Source organism: Danio rerio, chromosome 6 (genome assembly GCF_049306965.1).
Source record: "Danio rerio strain Tuebingen ecotype United States chromosome 6, GRCz12tu, whole genome shotgun sequence".
Lineage (NCBI taxonomy): Eukaryota > Metazoa > Chordata > Actinopteri > Cypriniformes > Danionidae > Danio > Danio rerio.
The window spans coordinates 20,267,962-20,280,337 of NC_133181.1; the positions used below are offsets into that span (position 1 = coordinate 20,267,962).

A 12,376-nucleotide genomic window follows, 5' to 3' on the forward strand; every position below is an offset into this window, starting at 1 on the left:
ATACATACACATCAGCAACAAAACTTTGTACATTTGATGTGATTCTTCCGATTTTAGGTTATCAAAAAAGTTCAGGTCTATGAGATGTTGCATAATTGGTCCATTTTTCCCAGAATTAAATAAATAGTTCCATTTTCTGATTTACAAATGCAGTAATTTGCTCCATTTTATACATTTTTATAGTAATTTCCATCTATACATTTGGGTTGGACTTTCTTGTGACAACCAATTTTTGGTAATGCTCTTTTTGACAGCCACCATCACTTACTTATCCCTTATCCCTTATCATTATCCCTTTTTAACCATTCCTCAGGTAAATATACAAAAAATAATAATTTTACAATCAAAGGGTATCTTGATTCAAATATATTTTGTAAGGCATAGTGTATTTCTTTCCAATGTTTTTAAATAACCAAGCAGGAAATTTGATAGTGATTTGCCTTTTGATTTCCGCATTTTCTCCAGCATATAGACAAATTTCCAACATGGTATGATTTCTGAGTGAGTGTGATAAAAAAATCTTATTTAACTCTTCCAACCAAATTCCCTCCATTTCTGTGATTTACAACATTTCCATTGATACCTCCAAATTTTTGTCAATTCATCCTCAGTTATAACAATTCAACGATGAACAATAATCCCTCCATGAGAGGGGGTCTCTCATTAGACAACAGTAGTATTAGTATTAGCATACTATAATTAAACGGATTGACAAATTCCTGGTACATTTCATTTGAAATTGATTTCTTTAGTTTTAATGTTTAGAATAATGTTGTTTATACTGAATGACATCACATTTTCTGTTTGATTGCTCTAAAAATTGCTAAATGGAGAGGTTTTGTTGTTTTAGAGAAATACATGCAAATTAAAGTTTACTTGGTCACCAATATCGTTTACTTTGACCATGTGCTATTAAGGTGGGATTATTATTCAGAAAGTATGGAAACCCATGCAGGATTTTGCAAGCATGATCTTACCTTTTTGGTTTTCGGGTGTCTGACATGCGTCTTGTTACCCATCCCTGAAGAGGCAGCTCCATATAATTCTCCATCTTGGAGATGACCACAGTTTGGAGCTCCCTCTCCCTGGCCCTGTTCCTTGAGGCCTGCTGCTGCACTACCCTCTTCGCCACCCACCACAACTCCCTCAGCTGCTTGCTGGGACAGAGCCTGCCGCTGTCTCCGAGCTCGCTGGGCTGAAGTGGAGCGGTACCTGGAGATACGGCTCTTAGGACGTGGTTTGGAACTGCGGGCAGGCTGTGGTTTTGGGGCAGGACTGGGTGTAGCAGGGGGTTTCTCAGAATCAATGTCTGCTGTGTCCTAATGAAGAACCAGTAAAAGTGTGTCAATGCATGGCCATTTTGAGCTAAAGCCAAATCTGGCCAAAAAAAAAAAAGTGTCTACCAGAGTGACAAAGGAGGAGCGCCGAGTACAGACTCCTCCAGCTGCTGCCGCATTTGGTACACAGTTTCCAGCTGAGGGCACTTCTGCCTCCCCTGCTTCCAGTTTGGTTTCCTCTGCTGCAGCTTGCGCTGTAACCTGACCACGTTTCTTTCGCCTCTCAAGGTTTTCAAACATGTGCATTATGGCCTCTGCCTTGCGTTCTTCACGAGACTGGGGGGAATGGAGAGATCGAAAGGTTGGTAAGCTGAATAGGGGATTTCAAAACCTTTTTTCTTCATTTGTATTCAGTTTTATGATGATCTAAAATAAGTCCTAAAAAAATTAAAAGCATCTATCTATGATTATAGCTGAATATACTTCAGATAGAAATGTTTTGACAGAAGCGTTAAGAGTTTTTATAACGCTACAGAATAATTAGTAGTAGCCACGTTGGTTAAAAAAAATTGGTAAACATTTGGTGAAGCTATAATGCACATTTTGGATATAAATATGCTGTCATTCTGACAAATGATCATATCTTGATATTTTCTAATCTAAAAGCAGTTAACATTTTAATCGCTATGAAGTTTTGTTTTTCATATGCAATGATGTGACTTTGGCTACAATTATATTAACGTAATTTACAAATGATGAATGAATCAATTAATTTTTCAGGATTTCTCTATTCAGATATCACAAAACATCTTTATCGAGGACTATTTTGGTAACGATAATCATGTTGTGTTCAATTCTTGATTGTGCAATTTGATAAAGTAATTAGCTGACTTTAATTAAAAAGCGAGTAAACTGGCTGCTTTAAAATGATTAGATAAATGAAATGCGTATATAATTATATACATTAAGCCAACTTAACAGGTTCAAGCTAAAATGAGTTTACTCACTTTTAAATAAAGTCAACCTATTGCTTATAAGAGCTAGACAGAATCTGGGGACATGTTTTGCTATTTTGCTATACGTTTTTTAAAATAAAATCTGTGTATTTATGCGGAATGGTACCTAAAACCTAAAATATGAAATAAAAAAGTTATTAGTAACTTTTTATTTAAGGTTTACAATGCAAAACCAAGTTGAACAACTTCTTTGGTAAATAAAGTAAGTCCCTTATACAATATATCTGCTAAAAGACAGAAAATATCATTTTACAAACTATATCGTAAATAAATTATATAAACATTTGAATATAATTTGATAATCTTACTGAAATTAATATAATAATGGAATAAATGTATTTTTACATTATACATAAGTAAATAATCAATAATGGGCTAAAAAAATCTGCAGATTTCTGTGCGTGCAGATTTCGTGTGGGCCTAATAATAAAGGCAATGATTTACATACTTATTTTTAAGTAACTAATCCATTTTAAAGCAAAATTAACTAATTCATCTAAAAATTCAATTACATAACATCCAGTACATCATAACTAACTTGAGGTAAGACCGCTGACTGTTTGAATTAAGCATTAAAATCTGCTTTCTTTTAAAATGTCCCCCTAATGAAAGCTTACACGTCGGTTTGGTGTTAGTGCTCCATTCTCATCCAACTCCTCTTCTCCATTCTCCAGCTTTACTCTGTTCATAATAGCATCCTATAGCAAAAAAAATGTATGTATACTGAATATATGTAATGAAAGTATTCTTATAATCATTACATTTGCAATTAGCAATAAAGAATTTTTAAATTTTTTGTAAAATTCTCATGTCACAAACCTCTGTATCGCTAACTCCATGTGCTTCATTTCCATCTTCCAGCAGATGGTTACTCTCATCGGATATACCCGTTACGAGTTTGTCCCCTTCCAGCTCTCTGCGTCGCGCTCGTCTCCTCCGTGTCTCTGCTCCAGGCAGGGCAAATTGTGAAGGCTGAGGGGACAGCAGTTCGAGGGGACGGAGATTGTGTCTCTGCACAGGACAGTCTTGATTGCCCTTGTGACATGCACAATCCACTTTATAATTACTGTGGGGAGATTCAGAAGAAAACACTCAATATACAAAACTTCTGAAACAAAGAGCCAAACTAGATTTTAAGAAATGAATCTGAGTGACTAACCAGCAGCTGAACTCGTAGTCAAATCCAATAGTGACTTCAGAATCTTTTGAGATTTGAGCAACTGCATAAATACACAAGTGTATCATCCCTTCTGCTATCATGTGCCGCACCTGTGTGCAAGTAAGCAGAGGACAAAAAAGTGAGAGCTTGCCAGCTAACAAAAGGTCTAATCAAGATTAAAGTTGGACATAGTATTTAAGTTCCTTAAAAACACAACAGGCATGGAAAAACAGTAAAAGAAAAACAAATAAAAGACAAGCAAATTATAAAATTAGGCTGTGATCACACCGAACACATTTTTTGAGGTGAGAAGTGCCTTTTAAAAATGACTTTCTATTGGTAACAAGCATTTTGTGTTCATTTTATGGCCCCAGTATTTAGTGTCTGCTGCGCATTTTAATCGATTGCTCTGTGCATCTGCAGTTTAAAAAGTCAACACTGCACAATAAAATGTTTCCATTAATCTCATTTTGTGTGCATTTTAGATGTGTTCATAAAAAATGGTTGATGGAAAGCCAAGATGCGTATAAGTTTTGAAAATGCGCATAAAAAACATATGCATAACTGAGTACGATAATTTTACTATTCGATGGGAAAAGATGCGTATAAACTACGATGGAAACACTTTTACCGAGCAAATTCCAGTATGCGCATTAAAAAAGTCATGTGATTTTGTTAAAGGAGATCATGTGATGGTAAAAACGTGTGTGAATGGATAAACCCGCAGACTGAGCATAATGTAAAACATCTGAAATGTTGTTTTAGTCATTCTAAAACGCCTTAAGCATGTCAGTATTAGTGTTATTATATCATTAATTACCTGCAGAATTGCCACAAGCATCTGTGCTCTGCATCTCAAACGCCACCACAAGTTCATTGCGTGTCGGCATTGTCTTCTGAGGCGCAAGTTATTTATTAAATAAGGAAAAGATTTACGCAGCTTCTCCTACCGCAGCAAATTTAGTTTTTTCTTTTGATATTTAGTGCCAGTTAATCAGAAAGTGACCGTTTTGTTCTCTACTTGGATGGAAAGACTGCTTTATTCACATGTCTTTTATGCGATATTCCTGTTTTGCGCATAAATTTAATTTGCATATTTGGATGAAAACATAGCAAATGTATGTCACGTGCTCCAGCACCCGAGGCTCCTTAAAAACATAAAAAGTGCAGCACATTGCTCTTTTCAAAAGTCAACAAAAAGGGAGTGCAGTACACCTCATGTTTTCAGAGATGAAAAGCAAGTTCAGTGTGACTGGCCCCTTAAAAAGGCAAAACAGTAGCATTATTCATTATAAAATACTTACATGGTCTAATTTAGTTTCTGAAAAAAAAACTGTAAACAGGGACCCTGACTAATAATAACAACTCATAAACTTTAAGTTTTTACTTATGTTTTTAGTAAGGCTCCAAAAGATAAAAAAAAATGAGAATACAATATTCAGTTTTTCCACAATATACATGGCGATATGAACACAGCTAAATAAACTGAATATTGATAATTGGAATAAATTCACCATTTTTGAAAGATTGGGTTTATTGTGTAGGGATTAAATTTGCATAACATAAACTAAATACAAAAAGCATAGAAAAATAAATTAGAACAAAGTTAAAAGTGAAAAAATATGCTTGAAGATTTTCTGGGGAGTTTAAAATAATTCACAAAAGGACAAGGGTTTAAAATCCCCAAAAGCTTCAACATATTGGTCTCACCTCAGCATTGGGAGTGCATGATCTTCTGATAAACCGTGCATCATTGCCAAAGGTTCGGGCATCCACACACATCTCCACTTCATTGAACTTGGAGTAGAACAGGACAAATGGATATGGCCTATAGTCAAGGCGATAGCAGAATACAAAAAAAGACTCTTTATTACCAATACACACAATATTTTCCCCATTCATATATAGTAATTATAATGACATCAAACGGATGTTCAGTTATATGTTCAGTTATATACATGCACACACTTACTTTTTAAAGAAATGTCCGTTGACTTCAAACTGCTGTCTGAGCATGACTTTGCCTCTATACTCGATGATGAGTGTTTCAGGGTCTAAACTCCGTGCAGCTCTGAGAATCTTCCTATGTTTCTGCACACGTGTTACACGACCCAGCTGTAACTACACAAAGATTACATGCTTTTTAGTCATTCTAAACGTAGCTGAAAAATATGTGCATAAAATGTGCACTATATTCAGGTTCCACATACAAAATCATTTTAGCAAACAAAATTAATACCTTATTTTACAAAGAAAACAAATGAAACCACATGATACTGTGTTCTTCAGTTTACTTTAGATTATCACATATCAGCAGGCTTGGAACCCCACTTATTTTGGCTTTAATTGTCTTTATCAGTGCAAACAAAAACAAATAATACCAGCGTGTTTCTAGTTTTACATTTCTTATTTCTATAGCTTCTGAGAATCCAAATAGAGCCATATATTGATAATTAATATTATGATAGCGATTTAAACATTAAATCATTATTGTTACAGTAATGAAACACTTTGATAATAAGCAGGAAATGTTTATGAGCCAAATTACATGATCACATTGAAATGGTCTATATGCGAGTTTACAATACTTACTATTACATGTTCTCACACTAAATGTTTAATATTAAAAAGGTGGTGACTTATTTGTGGTCCTTGACTGTATGAGTGGCAATGCAGCAGTGTTGGCTGAAGTAACAGTCAAGTCAAGTCACCTTTATTTTTATTTTTACACTGTCAGGTCAGTCAGGTAGCCATTTTTCAGTGACTCTTTCAGCAGTTTACACCGACTCACCAGAAGGTGGTGACTATCTTTCTTCATAAAGGAATGTTGCTCTCTTGTAGGCTTTTATTCTACTGGTTTCATGGTGTATTTTTCAGTATTTACTTATTGTTTCCAACTGATTATACAGTAAATACAGAACACTTTTAAGAGGATGTCTAATGCTATTTCATTCATTCTAACTTTGTAAACGGCTTAAGAGATGTTAAACATAGAGATGTGATTTTTATTTTTTTATTTTTCCAGATTTTTGTCAGGGCAAGATTTAAATTTTAGAAAAACTGTTTAATATTTAGGGCATGTCATTAGTGAAGACATAAGTGGTATAATTATTTAATATATTGATATTTGTGGCATGATTTGTTGTGTAAAATGAATGTGTGCTGTTTAAAAACTTAGATAGTGCAGTGCAAGTGATTTATTTTGTTTAGGTAAGAGCTCGATCAATTTCTGCTTTGATAAAATTTGATCTTTAAGTTTATTTGATGACTGGAGAATTCTCACAATGGTATTTTAATGTAGATAAATCCTAGGCTTAATAAGGTGCGTTATCAGTCAAGTTTAATGAAGTATTGGCATAACTGTCTTTTTCAATGTACACTTTATGGGTCGTATTGTTCTGTTTGTCTTTTGTTGCTATTAGAACTAGTGTCTGGAAATAAAATAAATTAATCCAACTTGTCTTCCAATGTATTAACAACAGCTTAGACTTGATTCATCAACTGAAATACCTTAAGGTCTAGTGGAAACCCATCTGTACCTGCATTTGTGAGCCCAACACAGTGTTGTTGCAAGCCAGTTCTGTTCGGTTGATGGTGTCCATGGCGACAGTAGATGGTGAGGGGGAAGAGTTGCCATTGGCACAGTAGTGTTCGAGGAGGGTCTGTACATCAGCGCTGTACTGGTTAGCCAGAGCCTCCTCATACTGGTCCGTCCATTGCCGAATTCGTGTCTCCCACCCTTCGGTTGTGTTCTCATCCAGAACACTGGTCTCTGACGCAGAGTTCTGCAACAACACATTGTCATTTTCATGTAAAAAGTGCTCTATGTCTTACAGATTGAGAGCTTTTCACAAATATAAATATAAATATATACAATCAAGCCCCAAATTATTCATACCCCTGGCCAATTCTGACTTAAAAGTTACTTTTATTTAACCAGCAATTCTTTTTTTTTTGACCGGAAATGACAGAGGCTTCTCCTAAACATGATAAAACGGTGTACAAAAGGCATCATTGCATAAAAAATAGTTCTTATTTTTTATTTACATTTGAACAAAAACAAGTCAGAATTTGCCTGGGGTTTATATATATATATATTTTTTTTTTTTTTAATATATCTTTATGTTATTAAAATCATGTACATCTGCTGTAAAGCATCTACAAAAATACAACAACATCAATATTTAGCTCAGTGCTGAATTCACTGATTAAAATCTAAAAAAAAAAAAGCATCTCCACAGAAGAAAACAAAGTAATTGTTCATCTCTATCTGTTAATGTTGATTCAGTTCAATATAGGTCAATGTTTAAATAGACTGAGCTGTAAAGCTGTTCTACAGAAGATCAACCACATCATGTCTACACTGAACACCTTATATGCATGCAATGATACATCCGATATATACCCTAGATATAGAGAAGTGGATGTTTGAGGCCATACCTTCATCCTCATGGATTTCCTGGAGCCCTCTCTATAAGCCTGTAATCAGAATAGGACTTTTTGCATTATAATATGTCAAACAAACAGCACCAGTAACTTACCAATGATCTGATGTCTTTGTCATTTGAACGGGATTACGTTATCCTACCTTAACTTTCTTGGCTTTGGGAGTGGTACGAGTTTTCTCTGTGCTCTTCTTTCTCTTTTTGACTTTGTTGTGTTTGACTCTTTTGACAGTGAGAGTGATGCTAGTGGGTGTGTGTTGGGTGGCTGTGTATGACACAGCGGAGGCTGACATGTCCTCATCTCCACTCTCTGTAGCGCTGCTCTCACCCACTGTTGAAGAAGATGGAAATCAAACTCAACGGCAACACAATTAATGAAATAAAGGAGCACCAAGAAAGACATCAAACAAAATGACATCTGAAAGCAAACACTGCTTTGATCATGAAATTCAGGAGTCATGACTGAACATCTGTAAAAGTATTCTTATAGGATTAGTTCATGCAAAAAATATAGTCCTGCTAATAATTACTCATCCTCATGTTATTCCAAACCCCTGAGATGTTTGTTCATGTTCAGGAGACAAATGAAGATAGTTTAAATGCAATCAGAGGGCTTCCTCAATCTCCAAAGACTGCAACGTTCCTCAGAAAACCAAGGAACCAGACATTGTCAAATCATTCCACATTTCATTGGTTCAACATTAATCATACGATGCTCCAAGAACACTTTTGTGAAGCAAAAAAAAAAAACTGTAAATTTTGGCAAACAAGTGTTTTTAGAGCTTCACATGATGACAATTAAACCACTAAAATCACATGAAATATTTTAAAAAGTAAAAATGTTTTGTTTCATTTTCTAGTCTTTGAACATTGCAGACTATAGAGCAGAGATGCCCAAACAAGGGCCGGCGTCCCAAAAGTTGGCCCATGCTAACCTTAGACTTGGCCCACCATCCCATTTAAGAAGATAGGGAAAATGAAGGGGAGGTGGTTGAGGTGAATTTATTTGATAATTTAAAGTGATGTTTTGTACTTATTATTAAATAGTAGGAACTTACTCATGGAAACATTGATGTAATACAGTTTTGTATATTTACCTTCGGTCCACAGCCCTCATTCAAGTTAGATTTTTGGTCCTTCATAAAAAAAAAAGTTTGGGCACCCCTGCTATAGAGGGTCAGAGCATTACAATTAAAGGGACAGGAGGGATATATGGGTTGTAATTTGAGTGATGTCACAAATATACATAGGTGCCCATGTGTTGTATTATTTTACCATAAGTCAAGTGAGTAGACATTTTATTAACATTTAGAAACAGTCGTGTTATATTTTGTATAACAACATCAGTGCGTTGTACAATAGGCTTTTCAAAAAGTGTATTCAAATGTAATGTGGTATTTTGACACTGCAAAACAAACAAACAAAATCCAGGACTTAAAGGAACAGTTCACACAGAAATGCAATTTTACTCACTACTATCATCCTCTTATAAAGCTTTATGAGTTTCTTTCTTCCGATGAACACTAAAGAAGATATTTTGAAGGAAGCTGAAAACCTTCTATCATGGTATAAACAAATATTACGGAAGTCAATTGTTTCTGGTTTCCAAAATGTCTTCTTTTGAGTTCAAGATTTGGAAGAGGTGAAGGTTAGCAAATGATGACAGAATTTACATTTGTGGGTGACAGCTCTTTAAATGAAAAAAAAAATCATAATAAACTTTGTTCTGCTTTCAAAGTACATTATTCCAGTAGCTATACTTAAACTACAACCGCCATTTCAATATTTGCCCAATATTTAGGCTTCTTTCTAATGACAGAGAAAAACATTATTGATTATGCAAGAGCAATGGCATTGTTGTATATGTTGTCAGGGCCGTATGTGTACAGTAGTGCAGGTGCTGGGCGAAGGATGCTTGATTATTCATTTTAAATGGCAATCATGAGTGAGAAAGACAACATACACATGTAAAAAGAGATTTACTTTTTTACAAATTTGAAAAAATAAACCAAAAATGTAACTAATGAAGTTCTCATCTATAATAATGTTGTCAGGCAAAATCAGGTCTCATTGGTGAGGCGAGTCATGCCACTTGCCTGTCACAAGACTCCAACTCTGCACTGTGACTGTGGTTTGTGATGCATGGACCAACGCGAGCACTTCTTAACTGTAGAACTCATACTCCAACTGAACTAAAATAATTCTAGAGATGTCTTTCCACATTAGGCCATACCTATCTGCAGGGGCCGGGTTCAGCCTGCATGCTACCAACTGAATAGCACTGGTATATATTAATTCTCATCTAAGTGAGTGAAGATGGTTACCTGAAACATTCTCTGCTTTTCTGCGTTGCCCATCGACCCCTTTCTTCTTCTCCAACCCCCTGCAACAACAGCACTCCTTTAGTCACTATTCATAAGAGCAATAAGTAATGCCATAACTCACTGTGAAGCTATTGATCGCTGTTTATATGAAGTCAACTAACGCCAAGATGAATTATCCCATTACTATCACACAGAACTGATTGAAAGGCCTATGCCTCGGTCCAGACCGTTCCATTAAAAAATTTAAGATTTTAAATTAGCTCTTAACTTGTTTGCCTTGATCCTTTATCTGCTTGAAAATATAAAAAAAGCCTCACCAGACAATTAGCTATAAACTTAAGACAGGGGTGTCCAAACTCTGTCCTGGGTGAACAGTGTCCTGCTGAGTTTAGCTCCAACTTGCTTTAACACACCTGCCAGGAAGTTTCTAGTATATCTAGTGGAAGCTTGATTAGCTTGTTCAGGTGTGTTTGATTAGGGTTGAAGCTAAAATCTCCAGGAAACCAGCCCTCCAGGACCAAGTTTGGACACCCCTGACTTAAGGCAACATTGCAATTTTCCTAAAATTATGCTAGAAAATATATGTATTATTACATAACAAATTGGTTATTTTTTTAGTAAAAAAGTAGCCTAGTACTAAATCAAGTCAAATCAGATGGATTGTAAGCATACATTTTAATTTTAGTATGCTTTGGAGGACTTAACAATGCATCAATTCATATATTTCTAATGAAAAAATGCATGCCATTTATAAATAAATACCATTAAAGCATGGTGGTAAGTATCAAGTACATATCACCCACCTGCAGTTTTCACACTTAATAAGGAAGCCATCCTGATTTAAATGGCACGAACACCATGAAGGTGGAATAGCGCCCTCCACCACCTCCTCCTCCTCCGATGAGCTCTCACTGTCAGCAGAGTTGTCTGGTTCATTGGTGGAGAAACAGGGGCGCGATCGGCCCAGAGTGCCGTTGCGTTCCGCATGGGAGAAAACAGTCTGGGAGAGTGGGGAGGCAGGAGGGGTGGGAGGGGGTGGAGCTCCATAGTTATGATCCTGACAACACACAACGGAAGACTGTTGCATCTTCAAACAACGGTGTTCAGGCACAACAAAAGAGAAAAGGAAAGAGAGAGGGGGAAGAGAATGAAAGGTGGGGCACAGGGAAAAGGGGCAAGAAAGAAAGAAGAGGTGGGAATGAAAAACTAAAAACGTGGCATTCAAAAATAAACAATTTTTCATGTAGCTAAGAATGGTTGGGCTAAACTACAATCATAAAACAAATTACCTTAATTCATTTAACTTAAACTTCATTTCAATACAAAAAGAAAAAAAACAGCACAGAGAAAAAGTTTATGATTCGCAATAAAACAAACTAGCAAATAGAATTGTTCTTTGTGATTTTGTGCTTTTTAATAAATTCAATAATTGTTTTATTGTCCACCAATGCTGATTAAAGAACAATAACAAAACTATCATTATTATGCATTGACGAGGTGCTATTACACCACAAGCTGAATCTAAAAATCATTACAACACTTCAATCATGACAATCAGTAACATTAAAAACAAAGGAACTTACAGCATAGGGCAAGCCCCCATATCCATGACTCTGTGTGTTCCCACAGCTGCGACTTGAGTAATTCTTCTCATTTACTGCTGGGCTCGCTTCAACTGATTCAGGACTGAAAGAAAGAGATTTTTTGAGAAGCTTGGACATAAGATTACAACACATATAACTGTGGTTTTGTGTATTTAGATTACTGCCAAAGGCACTTCTAAGCTTTTTTGGATCATAAGCACTAATGTTTGACCCATATTAACATTCACAACGAATGCTTCTCAAATGAGACGTATTTATGGTCAACCACCACAGTGATCTGCAGAACTTGCCATAAGAAACTTCTTGGATGGTAACCAAATATGAGGCTGCAGCTCTAGAAGAACATGCAATTCCACCAGGTAAAGCCCACAAGCCATACTATAGCTTTTCTCTAGACTAGAGTAATCATCATTAAAAATCAATAAGACAGCTTGTGCTTTAACACAGCAGCACATTTATACAATCAGTGTAACAAAGTGTGCCACAGTAATTTCACCCTGCAGTCCAATACCAGTTACTCACTGAAGCTAAGCAGGGCTGAGCCTGGTCAG

The 12,376-nt window shown here is 35.8% G+C and overlaps 1 protein-coding gene across 8 annotated transcripts in view; it reads right to left on the minus strand.

Moving 5' to 3' along the window:
• Positions 1-12,376, minus strand: part of setd5 (SET domain containing 5) — a 60,845-nt gene that overhangs the window by 16,101 nt on the left and 32,368 nt on the right. For 4 of the 8 annotated variants that reach the window (XM_073954029.1, XM_073954028.1, XM_073954027.1 and 1 more), the window contains exons 3-15: positions 11,805-11,907; positions 11,025-11,278; positions 10,222-10,280; positions 8,041-8,228; positions 7,893-7,931; positions 6,992-7,237; positions 5,425-5,573; positions 5,163-5,280; positions 3,453-3,562; positions 3,113-3,359; positions 2,911-2,991; positions 1,404-1,613; positions 978-1,319 (exon numbers count right to left, since the gene is read on the minus strand). In XM_073954029.1, the coding sequence (XP_073810130.1) occupies positions 978-1,319; positions 1,404-1,613; positions 2,911-2,991; positions 3,113-3,359; positions 3,453-3,562; positions 5,163-5,280; positions 5,425-5,573; positions 6,992-7,237; positions 7,893-7,931; positions 8,041-8,228; positions 10,222-10,280; positions 11,025-11,278; positions 11,805-11,907 (2,146 nt within the window). Of the gene's footprint in view, positions 1-977; positions 1,320-1,403; positions 1,614-2,910; positions 2,992-3,112; positions 3,360-3,452; positions 3,563-5,162; positions 5,281-5,424; positions 5,574-6,991; positions 7,238-7,892; positions 7,932-8,040; positions 8,229-10,221; positions 10,281-11,024; positions 11,309-11,804; positions 11,908-12,376 lie in introns of all 8 variants that reach the window. The other 4 variants (XM_068221958.2, XM_693742.10, XM_021477086.3 and 1 more) reach the window with 1 other exon arrangement.